At 41.3% G+C, this 21,049-nt stretch overlaps 1 protein-coding gene across 6 annotated transcripts in view; it reads right to left on the reverse strand.

Moving 5' to 3' along the window:
• Positions 1-21,049, reverse strand: part of CTTNBP2 (cortactin binding protein 2) — a 161,876-nt gene that overhangs the window by 44,386 nt on the left and 96,441 nt on the right. For all 6 annotated transcript variants that reach the window (XR_002317280.2, XM_070468847.1, XM_020911080.2 and 3 more), the window contains 3 exons: positions 20,495-20,743; positions 10,650-10,767; positions 573-848 (listed from right to left, as the gene is read on the reverse strand). Coding sequence is in view for 5 of the 6 variants with exons in the window: in XM_070468847.1 (XP_070324948.1) it covers positions 573-848; positions 10,650-10,767; positions 20,495-20,743 (643 nt within the window). In the remaining variant the exon portion in view is untranslated. The remainder of the gene's footprint in view (positions 1-572; positions 849-10,649; positions 10,768-20,494; positions 20,744-21,049) is intronic.

A 21,049-nucleotide genomic window follows, 5' to 3' on the forward strand; every position in this document is an offset into this window, starting at 1 on the left:
CAGGACACCTAACATTTATAGGACATACATTATGCTCACCAGAAGGCAAATCTTATCTTTTTAAGTTCTTCGGAGTCCCACCAAACAGAAACAACCAGTTATCACCCCAACTCCTCCCAAGTGGGAGCCTTGACTACATCTTCATTAAAGTGCTCCTCTAACTCTTGGCTTTATTAGGACTCTCGTCTGAAGGTGTTCATGCTCCACGGCATCTCTGGTGCAGTCCAAGTACAAACTTGGAGCTGTGTTCAGAGCTTGTGCATTAGTAAGCGGCTGCAACATGTTTCGTTTCTTGCATGTATCAAAACCGCAAGTGCAATCATAAAGCCTCATCAAGGGCTTTCATGTTCTTCACTCTCTGGGTATTATTTGAGGTGTAAAAGCATTTTTATACCAACAGGCAACATTATATAATGGCTGCATTATGAACACTCAAGGTTTTCAGCACCAGCAGCTGCCACAAGTGAGCTTTGAATGTATTTAATCAATGAACTATGAATCAGGTTAGGGAGCCCATAAACATAAATAAACCCAGAAATTTAACTTTCCCTTCATTGCAGGACTGCTGATACCTAACGTGATGGATCGCACACTGCTTGCACTGAGGCCAATGCTGGAGTCGGTGGTGCTATTAAACGTCATGTCTTCCAGGCTCCACCATCCATCAGAAGAGATTGCTTGGAAATGGTTTGTCAGAGCTTGACTCACTGCTTTTGAAAAATCATCCCATGATGTCTGTTTGCGAATATTTAAAGCACATACTGTGTTTTCACATTCAAAGTCATCGGCACCGTAGTTGCCTGGTTCAATCTCACCCACTGAAATCCTCAAGGGTATTTTAAGAGCATCTGTGGGAAGAAAAAAAAAAATAGGGAAAAGAAATCCTGATAGGAAGTAAACCAGCAAAAAATTTTACACAAAAAAGAAACAGATATAAACATTTTGAAAACAAAGCAAAGGACAGCCATCCTTTTTAAACATTCAATGAATATTTGTTTATTGGAGTAAATTTTGGTCTCCCAATCTTTTCATAGTTTCTTTGGAATCATGTTGCTTGAGCTCTTTATCTTTGTCTATTTGGCCAGTTCTACTTCCTGATTCCTTCTCTTGGCAAGATTCCCATATTCTTTCAAAAAGTGTCAGAGAAAGCTAGAGCCCTCTCCTGATCCTGAACTCTCAATTGCCTTTTCTCCTCACCTTCCTTGAAAACATCATGAAGAAGAGGGGTTATCACTGAATAGGTCAGTGTGCTGAAGAAGTGGCTTCAGGCTCATAATCCTGGGCTTGGCCTCAGGATTACCTTCTACTAGCCGTGTGTCCTTGGTAAACTGCCTTACGTGCTCTATGCCCCAATTTCTCTACAAAATGGAAGGAAGGTACAAGTGAGTTGCTATGAAGAGTAAATGAATTTGTGTTTGAGGGGCTTTAACACACTACTTGTATAACACATTATCTGTTAACACACTGTCTTACAAGAACTAGTAGGTACTTGGTAAACGGCAAACAGTGCAGTCGAAGCTTTTAAAATAATCCTTCCAATCTCTTTGTGATACCAACTGAGGTATTCCCCCAAGTGGAGAGCATCCCATGTACTCTGTTCTCATGAACTGAATTATATGCAAGAGCCACTTGTGTTTAGTCCCAATCTTCATCTCTGTTGAACACCGGCTATAATTAGTAAATTAAATATTCCAGATACTGAAGAGATGAGTTCCTACTTCTAGAAAATCAGAACACTTTTTAAACTGAACAAAGGAACTGCTATAAAAGTTTTTAATGTGACATGGATGAGATGGCTAAATAAAATTAGAAAAAAATTTAACTGTTTTGAGACAGATATTGTCATTAGTTTGCTTCATAACTATGTTTAAATTCTCAAACACTAGAAGCCACAGATGAAACATTAAAGGTGTGATCTGTTCAAGTAAGAATACATGGCACGTCGATCAGGTGAACGATATTAATATGAAAAGCTTCACCTAAAAGTTGATGAGAATTACTTGGTGTGTTTTAAATTAAAATAAAATGTTTAAAAATATGTTATTTTTATGATTCCATTCTTAAACTTTTCTTCTTTTTCCACTAACTGACCAACTTGTTCTTCAGTTGCTAAGTCTTATCTGACTCACTGTGACCCCAAGGACTGGAGCATGCCAGGCTCCTCTGTCCTAAACTATTTCCCAGACTTGGCTCAAATTCATGTCCGTTGAGTCAGTGATGCTATCTAAACATCTCATCCTCTGCCATTGCTTTCTTTCTCTGTTTGCCTTCAATCTTTTCCAGCATCAGGCTTCTCTTGTGGCTCAGCTGGTAAAGAATATGCCTGCAATGAGGGAGACCTGGGTTTGATCCCTGGGTTGGGAAGATTCCCTGGAGAAGGCAAAGGCTATCCACTCCAGTATTCTGGCCTGGAGAATTTCATGGACTCTATAGTCCATGGGGTTGCATAAAGTCAGACACAACTGAGCACCTTTCACTTTCACTTTCCCAGCATGAGGGTCTTTTCCAATGAGTCAGCACTTCCCATCAGGTGGTCAAATACTGGAGCTTCAGCATCAGTCCTTCCAATGAATATTCAGGGCTGATTTCCTTTAGGACTGACTGGTTTGATCTCTGGGCAGTCCAAGGGACTCTCAAGAGTCTTCCACAGCACCATAGCTGGAAAACATAAATTCTTTGACACTCAGCCTTTTTTATGGTTCAACTCTCACATCCATACATGACTTTTGGGAAAACCATAGCTTTGACTCTATGGACAAAGTGATGTCTCTGCTTTTTAATATACTGTCTAGGTTTGTCATAGCTTTCCTTCCAAGGAGCAAGCATCTTTTCATGACTGCAGTCACCATCTACAGTGATTTTGGAGCCCAAGAAAATAGTTTGTCACTGCTTCCAAAAGCACCAGATGCCATGGTCTTAGTTTTTTGAATGTTGAGTTCTAACCCAGTTTTTTCACTCTCTTCTTTCACCCTCATCAAGAAGCCCTTTAGTTGCTCTGCACCTTCTTCCATTGCCATTAGAGTTCTATCCTCTGCATCTGAGTTTATTGATATTTCTCCTGGCAGTCTCGATTCCAGCTTGTGATCCATCCAGCCCAGCATTTTTCATGATGTACTCTGCATGTGTACATGCTAAGGTGCTTCAGTTTTGTCTGACTCTTTGTGACTGCATGGACTGTGGCCTGCCAGGCTCCCCTGTCCGTGGGATTCTCCAGGCAAGAACACTGGAGTGGGTTGCCATGCCCTCTTCCAGAAAGTGAACCCCTATCTCTTATGTCCTTTGCATTGGCAGGCATTAGTGCTGCCTGGGAAGCCTAGTACTGTGAATAGACGTTAAATAAGTAGGGTGACAATATATAGCCTTGATGTACTCCTTTCCCAATTTTGAACCAGTCAGCTACTCTGTGTCTGGTTCTAAATGATGCTTCTTGACCTCCATACTGGTTTCTCAGCAGACAGGTAAGGGAGTCTGGTACTCCCCTCTCTTTAAGAAGTTGTAACAAACTGTTGGGATCCACACAGTCAAAGACTTAACATGCTCAATGAATCAGAAATAGATGCTTTTTTCAGGAATTCCCTTGCTTTTTCTATGATCCAAAGGATATTGGCAATTTGGTCTCTGGTTCCTCTGCCTTGTCTAAATCCAGCTTATACATCTGGAAATTCTTGGTTCACATACTGTTGAAGCCTTGAAGAATTTTGAGCATAACGTTGCAAAAATGCAAAATGAGGGCAACTGTACAGTAGTTTGAATATCTTTGGCATTGCTCTTCTCTGGGATTGGATGAAAATTAACCTTTTCCAGTCCTATGGCCACTGCTGAGTTTTCCAAATTTGCTGACATATTGAATGCAGCACTGCAACAGCATCACTTTTTAGGATTTTAAATAGCTCAACTGGAATTCCTTCACCTCTATTAGCTTTGTTCGTAGTAATGCTTCCTAAGGCCCACATGATTTCACACTCCAGGATGTCTGGCTCTAGGTGAGTTACCACACCACCGTGATTATCCGGGTCATTAAGACCTTTCTTGTACAGTTCTTCGGTGTATTCTTGCCACCTCTTCCTAATCTCTTCTGCTTCTGTTAGGTCCTTACCATTTCTGTCTTTTATCATGCACCACCCTCACATGGAATGTTCCCTTGATATTTCCAAGTTTCTTGAGTGATCTCTGGTATTTCCCATTCTATTGTTTACTTCTTTGCACTGTTCATTTATGAAGGGCTTCTTATTGTTCCTTGCTATTCTCTGGAACTCTGCATTCAGTTGGGTATATCTTTCCTTTTCTCCTGTGCCTTTCACTTCTCTTCTTTTCTCAGCTATCTGTAAAGCCTCCTCAGACAACCACTTTGCCATCCTGCATTTCTTTTTCTTTGGTATGTTTTTGATCACTGCCTCTTGTACAATGTTATGTTAGTTCTTCTGACACTCTGTCTATCAGATCTACTCCTTTGAAGCTAGTCATCACCATCACTGTATAATCATAAGGGATTTGATTTAGGTCATACCTGAATGGCCTAATGGTTTTCCCTACTTTCTTCAATTTAAGCCTGAGTTTCGCAATAAGGAGCCCATGAGCTGAGCCACAGGCAGCTCCAGGTCTTGTTTTTCTGCTGACTATATAGAGTTTCTCCATCTTGGTCTGCAAAGAACATAACCAATCTGATATTGGTATTGACCACCTGATGATGTCCACATGTAGTCATCTCTTGGGTTGTTGGAAAATGGTATTTGCTATGACTATTGTGTTCTCTTAAGAAAACTCTATTAGTCTTTGCCCTGCTTCTTTATTTTGTACTGAGGCCAAACTTGCCTGTTATTCTCTGTCTCTCTTGACTTCCTACTTTTGCATTCAAATCCCCTATGATGAAAAAGACATCTTTTTTTGGTGTTAATTCTAGAAAGTCCTGTAAGTCTTCATAGAAGCGTTCAACTTCAGCTTCTTCTGCACCAGTGGTTGGCACATTGACTTGGATTACTGTGATGCTGAACCGTTTGCTTTGGAAATGAACCAGGATCATTCTATCGTTTTTGAAATTGCACCTAAGTATTGCATACTGGACTCTATGAGGGCTATTCCATTTCTTCTAAGTGATTCTTGCCCACAGTAGTAGAAACAATGGTCATCTGCATTAAATTTGCCCATTCTTGTCCATTTTAGTTCACTGATTCCTAAGATGTTGATGTTCAATCTTGCCATCTCCTGCTTGACCACATCCAATTTACCTTGATTCATGGACCTAACATTCCAGGTTCCTATGCAATATTGTTCTTTACTGAATCAGACTTTACTTTCACCACCAGACACATCCACTACTGAGCATTATTTCCGCTTTGGCCCAGACATTTCATTCTTTCTGGAGCTATTAGTAATTGCCCTCTGCTCTTCCTCAGTAGCATATTGGACACCTTCTGACACAGAGGGCTCATCTTCTGGTGTTACATCTGTTTGCCTCTTCATACTGTTGATTGGGTTCTCTTGGTAAAAAATACTGGAGTGGGTTGCTACTTCTTCCTTCAGTGGACCACATTTTACCATAATTCTTCACTACGACCCGTCTGTCTTGGGTGGCCCTGCATGGCAAGGCTCATGGCTTCATTGAGTTATGCAAGCCCTTTTACCATAAGAAGACTGTGATCTATGAAGGGGAAATGACCAACTACTAGATGTTATTTTCAGTCTTCATGTTACTCAACAGCTTCCAGCATAACTGATCTCTCTGCTCTTCAATACCCTCTTCATGGATTTCCTCACACCTCACTGGTCACCCTCTAAAGTTGTTCCTTTGCTGGCCCCTTCCCTTTTTGCAGATTTCTTAATAATACAGTCTGGCAAGACTCATTTATTCCTCTTATTTTCTCTATTGTGTTCACTGCCTTCATAACCTAATCCAGTTCCATGACTTTAAAAACTATCTCTAGACTGCTGACTCTCAGATTTGTAAATCCAGCTCATATCCATCTTCAGAATTCTTGCTGATCTGATACCTCCTACAGAGACACCCTAACGGATGTCTCAAATTCATAATTCAAAATGTAACTTCGGATCTTTGTCGACAAAATCAGCTTCACCCACAGCCTTCCCCTTGACATCTGAGGGCAACACTATCCTGCCAGTTGTTCAGGCTGAAAATCTTGGGAGTTATCCATAAATCCCCTCTCTCGTACTTCACGGTCAGCCATTAGGAAGTTCTGTTGGCTTATCTTTAGCTCCATCCAGAACCCACATGTCCTTATCTACTACGATCCTGAACTGAGAAGTCATTACTGGCTACATTAGGCCTGTGACTTCCTAGTTGATTTTTGACAAAGCAATCAGAGACACCATTACAATGTACACTGTACTTATTAGGGACACTGCCAGGAGTGACTTTTACAATTAGTATGAGATTCCTTTGATTTTATCTTTTCCTGGTAACCATTTAAACAATTTTTTTTGGAATATAGTTGATTTACAATGTTGTGTTATTTAGAAGCTCACTTATGTCTAATAAGTTGATAAAAGCAAATTTTAACATGAAATAGCTAAAAAATCTCTTTTTTAATAGGGTAGGAATGCTTATAATGTTCCTAAATTTAAAAATGACAAAAATTCTGTTAAAAAAAAGTACACCAGGTCCTGTCACTCCTATGCTCAAACGCTGAAACAGCTAGCTTAAGTCCCCAAAATGGCTCTACCCTCCTCTCCTCCTGTACGTTCTTTGACCGGTCTTCCTGCTTCGTTCCCTCACTCATTCCAACCCTGTCATTCGGCCCTGAGTGCCGTTCCTCACCCTGGGTGCCTTCCTCAAACACACAGATAGGCTCCTACTTGTTAGGGCTTCAGTCCACTTGACGCTCTGCCTGGAAAGTTCTTACCTGAGAGATCCTCATAGCTAACCCTTCCTCACCTCCAAGTGTTTGCTTGGATGTCTTGGTGGTGAGGCTACCCTGCCTATCATTTTAAAAATTGAAACCCAACCTCTCACTCCCCATCCCTCTTAGTCTTTTATGTAGCACATATTATATAATGAATCTACTCACTCATTATACTATACTCACATACTATATTAATGAATCATTTCTTATGTTTATTGTTCATTTTCTGTCTCAATGTTAGAATGTAAGCTCAAGACCACTACTGAGACAGCTGGCTGACTGGACAGGGCGAGTGATATCCTGACATAAGAGGTCGTACTATTTCATCTGATCGAGCACTCCACACTGGTAGGTGCCCAATATGCTACGGAGATCAGTGGAGAAATAACTTCAGAAAGAATGAAGGGATGGAGCCAAAGCAAAAACAACACCCAGTTGTGGATGTGACGGTGATAGAAGCAAGGTCCAATGCTTAAAGAGCAATACTGCATAGGAACCTGGAATGTTAGGTCCATGAATCAGGGCAAACTGGAAGTGGTCAAACAGGAGATGTCAAGAGTGAATGTTGACATTCTAGGAATCAGCGAACTAAAATGGACTGGAATGGGTGAATTTAACTCAGATGACCATTATATCTACTACTGGGGACAGGAATCCCCTAGAAGAAATGGAGTAGCCATCATAGTTAACAAGAGTCCAAAATGCAGTACTTGGATGCAATCTCAAAAATGACAGAATGATCTCTGTTCATTTCCAAGGCAAATCATTTAATATATCAGTAATCCAAGTCTATGCCCCGATGAGTAATGCTGAAGAAGCTGAAGTTGAATGGTTCTATGAAGATCTACAAGATCTTTTAGAACTAACACTCAAAAAAGATGTCCTTTTCATTATAGGGGACTGGAATGCAAAAGTAGGAAGTCAACAAACACCTGGAGTAACAGGCAAATTTGGCCTTGGAGTACAGAATGAAGCAGGGCAAAGGCTAATAGAATTTTGCCAAGAAAACGCATTGGTCATAGGAAACACCCTCTTCCAACAACACAAGAGAAGACTCTACACATGGACATCATCAGATGGTCAACAGTGAAATCAGATTGATTATATTCTTTGCAGCCAAAGATGGAGAAGCTCTATACAGTCAGCAAAAACAAGACTGGGAGCAGACTGTGGCTCAGATCATGAATTCCTTATTGCCAAATTCAGACTTAAATTGAAGAAAGTGTGGGAAACCACTGGACTATTCAGTTATGACCTAAATCAAATCCATTATGACTATACACTGGAAGTGAGAAATCGATTTATAGGACTAGATCTGATAGAGTGCCTGATGAACTATGGACAGAGGTTTGTGACACTGTACAGGAAACAGGGATCAAGACCATCCCCAAGAAAAAGAAATGCAAAAAAGCAAAACGGCTGTCTGAGGAGGCCTTATAAATAGCTGTGAAAAGAAGAGAAGTGAAAAGCAAAGGAGAAAAGGAAAGATATACCCATTTGAATGGAGAGTTCCAAAGAATAGCAAGGAGAGATAAAAGTCTTTCTCAGCGATCAATGCAAAGAAATAGAGGAAAACAATAGAATGGGACAGACAGAGATCTCTTCAAGAAAATTAGAGATACCAAGGGAACATTTCATGTAAAGATGGGCTCAATAAAGGATAGAAATGGTATGGACCTGACAGAAGCAGAAGATATTAAGAAGAGCTGGCAAGAATACAAAAAAGAAATGTACAAAAAATCTCTTCACGACCCAGATAATCACAATGGTGTGATCACTCACCTAGAGCCAGACATCCTGGGATGTGAAGTGAAGTATCACTTTGAACAAAGCTAGTGGAGGTGACTGAATCCCAGTTGAGCTATTTCAAATCCTGAAAGATGATGCTGTGAAAGTGTTGCACTCAATATGCCAGAAAATTTGGAAAACTCAGCAGTGGCCACAGGACTGGAAAAGGTCCGTTTTCATTCTAATCCGAAAGAAAGGCAATGCCAAAGAATGCTCAAACTACTGCACAACTGCACTCATCTCACACACTAGTAAAGTAATGCTCAAAATTCCCCAAGCCAGGCTTCAACAATACATGAACCACGAACTTCCAGATGTTCAATCTGACTTTGGAAAAGACAGAGGAACCAGAGGTCAAATTGCCAACATCCGCTGGATCACTGAAAAAGCAAGAGAGTTCCAGAAAAACATCTATTTCTGCTTTATTGACTATGCCAAAGCCTTTGACTGTGTGGATCACAATAAACTGTGGAAAATTCTTCAAGAGATGGGAATACCAGACCACCTGACCTGCCTCTTGAGAAAACTGTATGCAGATCAGGAAGCAACAGTTAGAACTGGACATGGAACAATAGACTGGTTCCAAATAGGAAAAGGAGTACGTCAAGGCTGTATATTGTCACCCTGCTTATTTAACTTCTATGCAGAGTACATCATGAGAAATGCTGGGCTGGAAGAAGCACAAGCTGGAATCAAGATTGCTGGGAGAAATATCAATAATCTGATATGCAGATGACACCACCCTTATGGCAGAAAGTGAAGAACAGAAGAGCCTCTTGATGAAAGTGAAAGAGGAGAGTGAAAAAGTTGGCTTAAAGCTCAACATTCAGAAAACTAAGATCATGGCATCCGGTTCCATCACTTCATGGCAAATAGATGGGGAAACCATGGAAACAGTGACTGACTTTATTTTTCTGGCCTCCAAAATCACTGCAGATGGTGACTGTATGAAATTAAAAGACACTTGCTCCTTGGAAGGAAAGTTATAACCAACTTAGACATCATATTAAAAAGCAGAGACATTAATTACTTTGCAAGCAAAGTTCCATCTAGTCAAGGCTATGGTTTTTCCAGTAGTCATGTATAGATGTGAGAGTTGGACTACAAAGAAAGCTGAGTGCAGAAGAATTGATGCTTTTGAACTGTGGTGTTGGAGAAGACTCTTGAGAGTCCCTTGGTCTGCAAGCAGATCCAACCAGTCCATCCTAAAGGAGATCAGTCCTGGGTGTTCATTGGAAGGACTGATGTTGAAGCTGAAACTCCAGTACTTTGGCCACCTGATGCAAAGAGCAGACCTATTTGAAAAGACCCTAATGCTGGGAAAGATTGAGGGCAGGAGGAGAAGGGGATGACAGAGGATGAGATGGCTGGATGGCATCACTGACTCAATGGACGTGAGTTTGGGTAGGCTCTGGGAGTTGGTGATGGACAGGGAGGCCTGGCATGCTGCAGTTCATGGGGTTGCAAAGAGTCAGACATGACTGAGTGACTGAACTGAACTGAGCACTCCATACTCACACACCTGCAAGTGAAACTATCACAGCATGTGCTGAGAAGCATATACTCTTAAGAGCTGTAATGGAACCAAATGGTTATCTTCCTAGACAGGCAGGCAACCAGATATTGAGAGATAACTGACTTGCCTACATTCACACAGTCAGCTAAAGCAAACTACTTGGCCATGATTCTGCTTTTTTTTTTGTACCTTCCTAGTCTCATGTCTAGAAAGATAATCTAAGTCAGAAGAAAAAAGCAATGATTATTAAATATTGTCCAAGGTCAAAGACGAGAAAGACCTAGCATTGTTTCAGTAATTCTGTAAAAGCCATTCTACATGGAAAAATAAAAGTATCCCATTTATAACCAGTGTTTCTATAGCAGCTTGTGTTCAAAGGAAGTTAAGAGAATGAGAAAACTGAAGCTGCCTCAGTATCTTTCCCACAGTCCCAGAGGCCCCTGCATTGTGGATGCAGGAAGCGCAATGCAGCTGCACAGTGCACTCACTCAGATTCTCCAGCAGGTGCTTGCAGTCATCAGTAGCAACATCGTGTGCGGTCCGATTACACTTATCTCTTCTTTCCGGCTCCAGCCCTCCGTGCCTACACAAGACTTCTAGGCAGTTCTGCAAAGACAAGAATCCATTACCTCCTGTCCAAATGAATCAACTCAAGTGAAAACTCCAAGGGAAGATTCAGTGGCCTGCAGCAAGCCACTCAGGAATTCTCAATCAGAAAGCTTATTTCTTTTCCAACAACCCAAATATACAGATTGATCTAAATACTGTTTCCAAGTGAAAAGCAAAGAGGGCTTCATTTACATGTGATTCACAGGATCAAAATACTGCTGCTCTTAGAACAGCCTCTTAGGTTTCAAGAGAAAAAACTGGCTTCCTAATCACTCAGTTTGCAGTGCCATTAAGGAAAAAAGCCTTGGGCAGACAGTATCCTTTCATGGTAATCTGGAAATACAAAAAGACTCCTGCTACAACTGAATGCCCAGCACTGTCTTCTAGACCAGGTATTGTCTTCCTGGTCATAAAAGTTCAGGGCTCCAATTCTGTCCCAGAGTCCCTGTAAGCACAAATATATTTTGGATCTTATGCTGTCTTATTTTTTATTTGAAAATTCTATGTAAACACCACATTGACTGAGGTTTAGAAAAACACTCTCAGTAGACAAGGAAGTCATGTGCCCTGGCTTTTTCAGTTTCTTCTGTGTTGCTCCAGGGAGCCTCCACTCAAAAGGTATCACTAGCCTTTGAAGTGAAGGGTCTTGGTTTTCCAAAATTTTTCAGTTCAAAGTGGTAGACAGACAATATATATATCCGCAAACATTTTTAAGTTAAGTGCAAGGCAGGATACCACATTGAGATATTTATCAAGGAGCTCTGCTATTTCAACTTCTACTACTTCCTGATTTGTCTACTGATTTCCCATCAAAGTAAGCACAAAACGAAATAAACCAGAAACCATGAAAAGGAACTAACAACCAAAACAAGCACTGTTCTTTTCATCACTTCCCTACACGTACGTACACACACACACACACACACACACACACACACACACACACACACACAGGCTCTGGGCTGACTTTGCTCCTGACAACACAGTAAACTAGGCAGTCTGAACAGCTTTCCCTAATCTTGCTGTAAGATACTTCTTTTGTGTGTTTTATAAAATATGTTTTCCTTACTGATGTATAATATCTAAGTAGAAAAGTACATAAATAAGTGTGAAGCTTGCACAATTATCACAAAGTGAACATACTTGTGGGAAGAGTACTCTGGAAGCCCCCTTAATGTTCCATCTCAACCACTAATCCCTCCTTTCTCCTCAAAAAGGCAGCAGCTATTATGAATTCTAAGATCAGAAGTCCACTGAGCCTGTTTTAAGAGTTTTATATAAGTGGAACCATATTACAGTTACACTTTTATATCTAGCTTCTTTTCATTCACCACAATGCTATAAAATGCATCCATGTATTAGGAATAGTTATAAGTCAATTCATCCTATTTTAAAACTACTGTGTATCACATGGATATACCACAATTTATCTCTACTCTTGTTGGTGGGCATTTGGGTGCTGCCACGGACATTCTGATATGTGTCCTTTGGCAGACACAGGTACATATTTCCATTGGGTATACATACAGAGTTGGTCCACTGGGGCACAGGGTATGCACATGTTTGTATCAATGTATACTGCAAAGAGCTTTCAAAAGTGGCTATACCAAACTCCACTCCCACCAGGAGTGTATCTCAGTTCCAGTTGCTTCCTATTGCCTCTCAAACATATTTTAAATGCAATCATAGTCCACGAGGAAATACGAGGAATGCATAAGGGTCAGAAAGAAAAAGAGTAAGCTGAGACCACCAAATAAGCAAAATATGAAAAGGAAGCCAGTGCTGATTTAAGGGCAAAGCCAATATAGGGGATCTTTTTGGATGCTGAGGGGGTGGAGACAAGGCCTTGGTACCTGCAAAATGGAGGAGCTGAGCCAGAGGACCTTTGAATAAAGAAAATCTGTTTGCCTGCAAAGGGGCTAACTGACAGGATTTATCACTGCTGCTGCGGAGGCTGGAGGGATCTCCTCTAACAATCAAAGCCTGGCTTTCATAGGTCTGGGGCTCAAGTTTTAAAAAATCACTAAGCTAAGAAATGAACTAAAAACTAAGCCAAATACATAAATAACAGTTTTTATCCCATTGATATTACTAATTTGTACAAAATCAGTAAATGCATGAGAGTTAATGAAACTGACTCAAATGAAAGATTCAAGCAGAATGCAACCTGAGCATTAAACTTCATGAATTCCTAGATGATAAGGGACAGAAATAATACATTTATTACACAAGTTAGTACTTGTAGCAAAAGCAGGTTAGAGGCAAAACAGACCTGGGGTCTTATCCTGCCAATATAAATGATTTTTATCTGACTTTTGGTAAACCAAATCATTTAACGTTTTTCTGTTTCAGTTTCCTTATCTGTGTCTCATATACCTATATTTCATAAGGTTGTTAGGTGACTTAAATGAAAAGACAGGTAATTTATATTCTTGGCACATAAAACACTCTCAATATTTATTAGCTTGCTGTATTTGTTACAATCAACATAATCATCACTAATTAGAAAACATCACGTAAGTGGTGAGGAATTACAGCACATCAACAAATGTCATAATTCTAGGTGATGTTAGTTCAAATTAGAAACAGAAATGATAAAAGATGCAACCAAAATTTGCAAGATGCAAGTCCACCCATAAGGTGGGTTGTGTATAATTATTATAGTCAGGCAGATCAGTAGGCAATAATCTAAGCAGTGGCTTTCTCTACAAGGAAGCACAGAATGTCAGAAAGATAGCAGCATAAAGGCGTATCCAAATGGGGCCACAACTGTGAGTTTCAGAGCACTCTGCTGGGCTCCATGGGGAACACAAAGAAGATGAAAACTTTACCTAACCGACACTTAACAATAGCAGCTACAATAACTATTCAAGCACATACTAAGCGCCAGGCACCGCTACAACACTACACATGTATTTAGTGCTCATCAAACCTCACACGTTATGAGATAGGTACTATGCACCTGGGTGCCAGGAGCTGTCTTAAGACCCCAGGGTTGTGACGATGAATAAGGTCACAGTTCTGTTTCTCTGGCATAAACATGACATATTGTCAAGAGTCATGAAGAAAACATGCAGGGAAGGGGACCTATGGAAGTGAGGGGCAAGTTTTACTCAGAAGAGGAGGAGGAAGTGGGAAAGGTAGAGAAAAAAATCTAAGCTCTCTCGTTGATGGGTGGGATCTGAGTGAAGAGAACAAATGCTGTGATGCCAACTGCTGTTTTTGGACACAGATTCTCAGGGGACCTAAACTGGGCAGGCTGTTCCAAGGGATGCAGAGCAAGTAGTCCAGATGAATAAATCTAAGTCAAAATGTTATTAACCACAACACAGATACATGTCTCTAGCAAGCAGAGACTTTAAAAGACAGGGGGCTTTGGTTTCAGCTTCTATTTCCACTCACATCCCAATTGCCAGAACTTAGGTAGGCAGCCATGGTCATCTTCCAGGAAGCTGGAAAATGCAGTTTTTATTTGGGGCTGAACTCTGTAGAATAGGGGAGAAGGGATGTTTAGGGTCAATGAACCACCTCTGTCAGTGGCCTTTAAGCACTGAGAAGAAAGGTACCAGGGCCAGGGAGACTTAGGAGAACACCCAAGTCCAAAGAGCTAGAGATAAGATCCCGGTCAGGACAGGAAACTGAGAGACGAGCTTGGGCAGAGGGAGTGGGAGGGAATTCAGTCGGCAAAGGCACAGGTAAGGTCCAGCACACATGTCAGGAACGACCTTGGGATGTGGCTGTGCCCACAGTTGGGCAGAGCGGGGGAGATGGAGAAACAACATGATGGGTAACAATAGCTGAGGAAGCAGAGAGATTCAGGGGGGAGATGAAGATGGTTGGAATTAGCCACGGAGTGCTGAGGGAGAGGGAGCATGGACTCTTTTCAGGAGACATAAGGATACGTCTGGGTAGACAAGTGCATGATCAACTAGTTCTGAAAACCAATTAGTGAGTTTGGAAGACATACTGAAAAACAAAGGGACAAAAAGAAAAGCAGTTAAGAAAGAACTGTCATAAAATTTACTCATTTACTCATTGATTCAACAAACATTTAGTACTCGTGGGCCAGAGACTGCTGAGCATGATACATACAATGATGAAAAGTGATTTTTTTTTGGAGGCAGTGGAGAGGGAAGGAGGTATATAAATAATTCCAAGGAAAGAACAAGCTCCTTAAGTGAAGTGTGAAGAGGTACCCTGGGAGCAATGAACTCCTGGAAGCCAAGACCTAAGCTGAGATGTTTTCCAGGCAGGGAGGGGTCAGGACAGAAGGGGCCATTTGGGGTAATGGGAACAGCAGATGCAAAGACAGGGAGAGGAGACAGCACAGGGTGTCTGCAGGATTAGAGCCGAGAGCACAGGGGAGGAGGAACCAGGAGTGTGCTGGTGCGAAGAGGCTGAGGCCGGAGCTGCAAGGGACCTGTCTGTCATGTACAGGGCTGGCACTCACCCTTGAAGTGGCAGAAAGATTAGTTACCCTTGGAAAGATGAAGGGTAAACTACACAACCAGCTCCCCACTTACAAAGGTCCCTCTCAAAGCCGCACAAAGGAGGAGGTGAGACTGGGGATGAGGAGACCACAGCAGCCTATGCAAGTCCAGACAGCCTGTGATGAGGGCTCCCCGAGGGACATCCTGGAATGTGTTTAAAAACACAGCCTCCTCTTTGTACACGTACTCATTTATAAAAGAATAAAATCTAGAACTGTATCCATCATTTGAACTCAGTAATTTAGGAAGATGGAGCAAGAGACACGAATGTCTGATGATGTTACTGGATTGAGAGAGGAGGAACAGAGATGCATTACAAACACAGAAGTCCGGGGAGGCATGCTCATGGAGCTGTTCGGTGGAAATGAATGTGAATATGGACGTCAATAGGGCTTCCCTGATGGCTTTGTAAAGAAGCTACCTGCAATGCATGAGACTTGCCGGAGATGTGGGTTGAACCCCTGGTCAGGAGGATCCCCTGGAGAAGGAAATGGCAACCCACTCCAATATTCTTGCCTGGGAAATCCCATGGACAGAGGAGCCTGGCGGGCTCCAGTCCATGGGGTCGTGAAGAGCTGGACACAACTGACTAAACACCACCACCACCAGATAGGTAGATAGCAATGGCCGTCAATAGGGTTACCGGACGAATGTTTAAACTGAGACACTTTTAGGAGTAAAAGGGGGCACTGTTAATGGTTCCACTGGGATGATGGGCATCCACAAGGACTGTCTTGGGCCAACTGGGGTATCAAGGAGATGCCCTGTAAGTTGTGGGCTTCCCATACAGGATCTTCCTGAAAGGACTGAGGGCATGAATAAGTAGGCTAGAGAGAGGATTTTGGAACCTCTGTAGATTATATTCTGGGGACCAGTAAGATCATTCAAGGGGGAAAGTATAGAGTGAGAGGAAAAAAGGGTCAAACTAGATCCATGAAAGGTGTCAGTGGAAAACACCGGCAAGTGCAGATCTTCAGTGAGGGGCGGGAGCACAACTCTGGTTGGCCAAGTTTATGTGAGAATTTAGGATCCTGTCAGTGAGTCACTGGTGGTTAAATTAAGCAAGTGTACAACACTCTGCACTGGACATTCTGTAATGAAGTTTTGAAAAAGAGCCTTTCCTTTGTCTACACACAGTTGAATCAATCTGGCCTTTTCAAAAATAATCTTACAAAAATTAAGGAAAAAATAGTCAAGGAGAATTAAAAACACAAAAAATAAAAGAATCCAAAGAATGGATTTCTATTTACCACGATTAGCATCTAGTCCCAAAGATTTGGTCCAACCTCACAAGTTATCCTGTCTTTGTCTTTTCTAGCCAGGTACCCAACTCTCTGTGACAAGAAAGAATTTTAGGGACTCCTATCATTTTTTTTTTCTTCTTTGTAGGCCTGACCTAGGGAGAGAAAATCTACCTCATAGGGCTCTATGTGGGCCTCTGTACTTAAGATACACACCTCATGCGGACCATCCTGTTAGGGCTGATGCTAGAATGTGGGAGGAAATGCCTGGGATTCATCTGGTTAAGAGCTAAAAAGGCATCAGTCAGTCCACAATCCCAGAACAATGCAAGAACAGCATAAAGATGGCAACAAGAGGATCACTGCCTGACCAGAGGACCACAGGCCTGCTTAGGTATGACTTCTAGGATGGTGGAAAATAAATGACTGGAAAGCAGACAAAAAGCCAGGTGGGAGATCTGGGCTTGGGAAGAGTTATTGTAGAAGCCACAGTTAAAGTTGAAAGACTGGATAAATTCTTTAAAATAGGACTAGGCAGCTAGGATGGCTTGGGAGTTGCCTAGGGTTGAAAAATAAAAGAGAAAAACAGGAAAAAAAAAAAAACAAAACACAAAGAAAAGGCCTGATCATCAAATTCAGAAGGGAAGCAAGGAAGGGGTAGTGTTGTGGAAGCCAAGGAGAGGTTTGCATTAGAATCGACATGTTAAACAACCCAGAAAGACTGAGTAAGAACAGGAGTGATAGGAAGCCTTCAGCTTTGGCAATATGTAAACTAGAATTATAATCTACTCCTGTACTCACAACATGCACAGTCCCTCAAATAAAGAATCTGTTGTATGAGAGCTTGGACAACCAGATGCTCAAATCCAGACACTCTCCCTAATCTATTTCTGCTGCAGGAACTTGATGTGTCAAAGTTCTCATGACAGAACACAGAGTTTCACTAAGAAACTCTTCTATCTACTCACACTGAGTGATGAAAACAAGTTTATCCTCAGTGAGTTCAGCTGTGGAGCAGTCACAGACCAGATTTAGAGACAGCTACTCTGGTTACCAAAGACCAAGTGCTGATTTGCATAAATTGCTTAGTCATTGGGAAAAAGACCAAGAACTAAGTGGAAAAAGGACTGACTGAGGAACCTGATCTTCTATGAATTGACCTTGGGGAATTAGTTATGCTATTTCCCAAAACTTAAACTTTTTCATCTGCAAGGCAAGGGGGTTGGACTAGATGAGCTATGTTATTTCAAGCTCCAAAATCCCACGTTTGGCAACTGAAAAACATGTGGAAACTGAAGTGATCTTCTTGGGTAACAATGGTACTACTACCTTATGTAGATCAGACACATGTATGCTATGGTAGAAAAAAAAAATACATCTTTTAAGCCCTACTTGTGGTCAGTGTAGAATCTCTTCACCCACACAATGATTAACTCAGGATTGTAATGTATTTTTTCTGAACTAGTCTTAGCAACTTAGTTGTGAATAGATTACCTCTCTGGAGAACTATCTCAGCCACACTATAAACACTGTATTAGGCAAAGGATGCAAAAATATTTTCCAATACCCATGACTAGGAAGGCAGGCTGAGTGGTATCATGTGAAGAGTAATGAAACCAGGCAATCTGGTCTTCATCCCTAATGTCTATTCATTTCTCCATAGTTTAAATGTCCTAATTGTAAAATAAAGAGGTAAGCCTGGAAGACAAAGTATCTACTCCAGGGCAAAAAAAAGCCTGTTATTTTAATCTATTAATTTTCTTTGCAGCGTGTTGTCAGCCATGCTTACTTTCTAAAATCTCTTTCTTCTTATTCAAAATTTATCTGAAGTTCTTAAAGTAAGAGAATATTGGAAGAGTCATATTAGACATGAGAAAGAAATTCTATTTCCCTTGACAGAGCATCCACGTTGCCTAGGGCCTGGGAATCCATGAGGATACCATCTTCAGCTCTGAAACCGCCAGGACTAATGAGGAGTTCATAAAGAAGGAGCTAAGTGGCACCATAAGCCCCCACCGTGAAGGGGAGCTCACCCTGGAGGGAGAGCTCCTCTCAGCGAGGCTCAGGTTTCATCTTCTGTTCTGCCTTTTATTCTTGCCTTCAGGTTGAGTGCATGAACAACCTACCACTGTCAGTAACCTTTCATTATACTCCGAGATTTTCTAGAAGAGGGAGGTAAGTCGAAAACCACCCCTGCCACACACATTTTCTCCATCAAATGAGATTCACTGTCTTAGATTAAGTACACCGACTCAAATTTAAGCTTTCCACACTTCCCATCTTTGCCTTCCAAGTACTTTTATGTCAAATGTCATTGTGTTCCATTCAAATCAATACATACATATCAAGCTCATATAATTACTGTAGGGTTTTTTGTGGTTTTTTTTTTTTTTTTAAAGGATAATCGGGAGGAAACTACTACTAACAAGCAATACCTCCACACTGGACTGACTCACTCCTGTTTCTCACTTGTTTCAAAAAACACCCAAGTCCAAGATGAACAGCTTCTGCTCTAGATCATAACACAGGAAGTTACCAACCAGGAGCTCCAAATGCACATTTCTAGCTATTTCCAGATATCTCCATCTGGAGGAACACGTCCCAGCATTAAATTCAGCATTCCTAAACCCACATTCTATCCGCTGGATCACAACGACACCTCTTCTTTCCTCTCTCTGGGAACGTAACTATGATACTTCTATTCATCCCATTCATTCAATGCATCTCATCTGTCTGCAGTTCTTGGGCATTTCTACTCTGTGACCTCTCTTATGATTTCTACCAGTCTCATCATCTTTCACCTAGTCTCTCTCCCTGCCATCAGTGTTTCCATAATCCCATATCTTCTAAATGTCATTGCTCACTCAAGCAATTTAAACTATAGAGCTAACTCTTTTGTTCCTTTGTACAAACTTTTCAACAGTTTTACTCTGTCTAGAAAATAAAACTCAGACTTAGTACATCACTGAAGGCCTGTGCCATACTATGAAACTCCTAGTCTTATCTTCTCACTACTCTTCATTAGCTCAACTGGAGCCATTACCCATCTCTCTACTTCCATACCATTCCTACTGTTCCCTGCATCTGAACTACTCTCCTCTCCCAGTGATGGGTGACAAATGTAACCCAGCCTGCAAGGCCAAAATCATTTCTATCTCCTCCAGAATGAGTCATTTCTGAGCCTAATATTCCACAGCTCTGCTCTCTGAAATACGTGCATTCTGTCTTCCAAAAAATAAAAATTTGCATCTTTGTATTGTTCCAAACACATGTCTATTATCCTTGTTCTAAATTTGCTGTGCTTCTCTTATCCTATGCTTGTCTTGTATTTTGCACTCCTGCCACTGAACTAGGAGTTACCTAATCACATAAATGATTCCTACAAATGTTAGCTTCCATAATGCCTTGCACTCAGGAGCTTCCTGATAGCTTTTCATTGTTAAAGCAATATTATTGCTAAAGTGATTTAAATGGAAAAAGAAGCACGAATGGATGGCTTCCTATGTCATTTTATTTCTTTACTAATCACAATCTTTCGCTACTCTGATGAGTAAAATCTAGAACTCTCTCTTCTGAATCATAAGACAGCACAGGTAGTGCATAGTGAGGGAGTTGAGAGTACAGGACATGGGTACTTGAATCCTGGTTCTCCCTCAAATTCACTGCATGGCCTTGGTACTAAGTCAAATAATCCTGAGGCCTCAATCAATATCCAACTTCTCTTCCTAATTTTACATGAGATAAAATGTCTGGAATTACTCCCACATTTGTTAACAAACTCCAAACTGATTTTTATGACATCTCATATATGCTTGATGGTAAATATCTGCTGGACAAAAAATATAGTTGATTCTTACTGGAAGCTGATCATTTCCAAAAATGGTGCTGCTCAATCTCCAATTATTCAAGCAAAATACATTCAGCCAATAGCAGCCAACTTTGCCAGTCATTAAATTACAACTGTATAATGAGGCCAGCTGCTACCAGACACACCTTAAAACCTTTTGAAGCAGCAATATGGGCAGCTGTCCAGCCTTCACTGTCAGCATGGTTGATGAGGTCTGCAGGAACAACAGGCTTGGATATGCCTTCATGATGCTCTTCTTCTTGATCCAAGTCAAAGACGGCCAACCCGGGCTCCTCATGCAACTTGTTTCCATGAGCTGGTCTATGGTACATAAGAAGCCTGAGGCTGTCCACATTACCAGTGTCCACGGCTGCATGAATTGGTGTCCAGCCATTCTGAATATAAAATGACCAGGGGGAAAAAGTTGATTACAACATGAATGTTGAGAGCAGTGTTATTTAAAGTTCACATCTAAATATTCTTGACCATGGACCACTGAGACAGGAAAAGCAGGCATTCCAATCCTGAATATCATCGATGAGCTAGGTTCTCTCAGACCTCTGTCAATTAGAGCCCTTTCCATTGCTCTGACTCATGTCTGCTATTTTGTAAGAGTTTCTTCTTAACACTCGACCATTTGGAGTGAGTTGGTACTGCCCAGCCTGGTAACTAAGCATTATATATGGTAAAACAAAATCTCA

The sequence above is a fragment of the Odocoileus virginianus genome, chromosome 1, assembly GCF_023699985.2.
Source record: "Odocoileus virginianus isolate 20LAN1187 ecotype Illinois chromosome 1, Ovbor_1.2, whole genome shotgun sequence".
Lineage (NCBI taxonomy): Eukaryota > Metazoa > Chordata > Mammalia > Artiodactyla > Cervidae > Odocoileus > Odocoileus virginianus.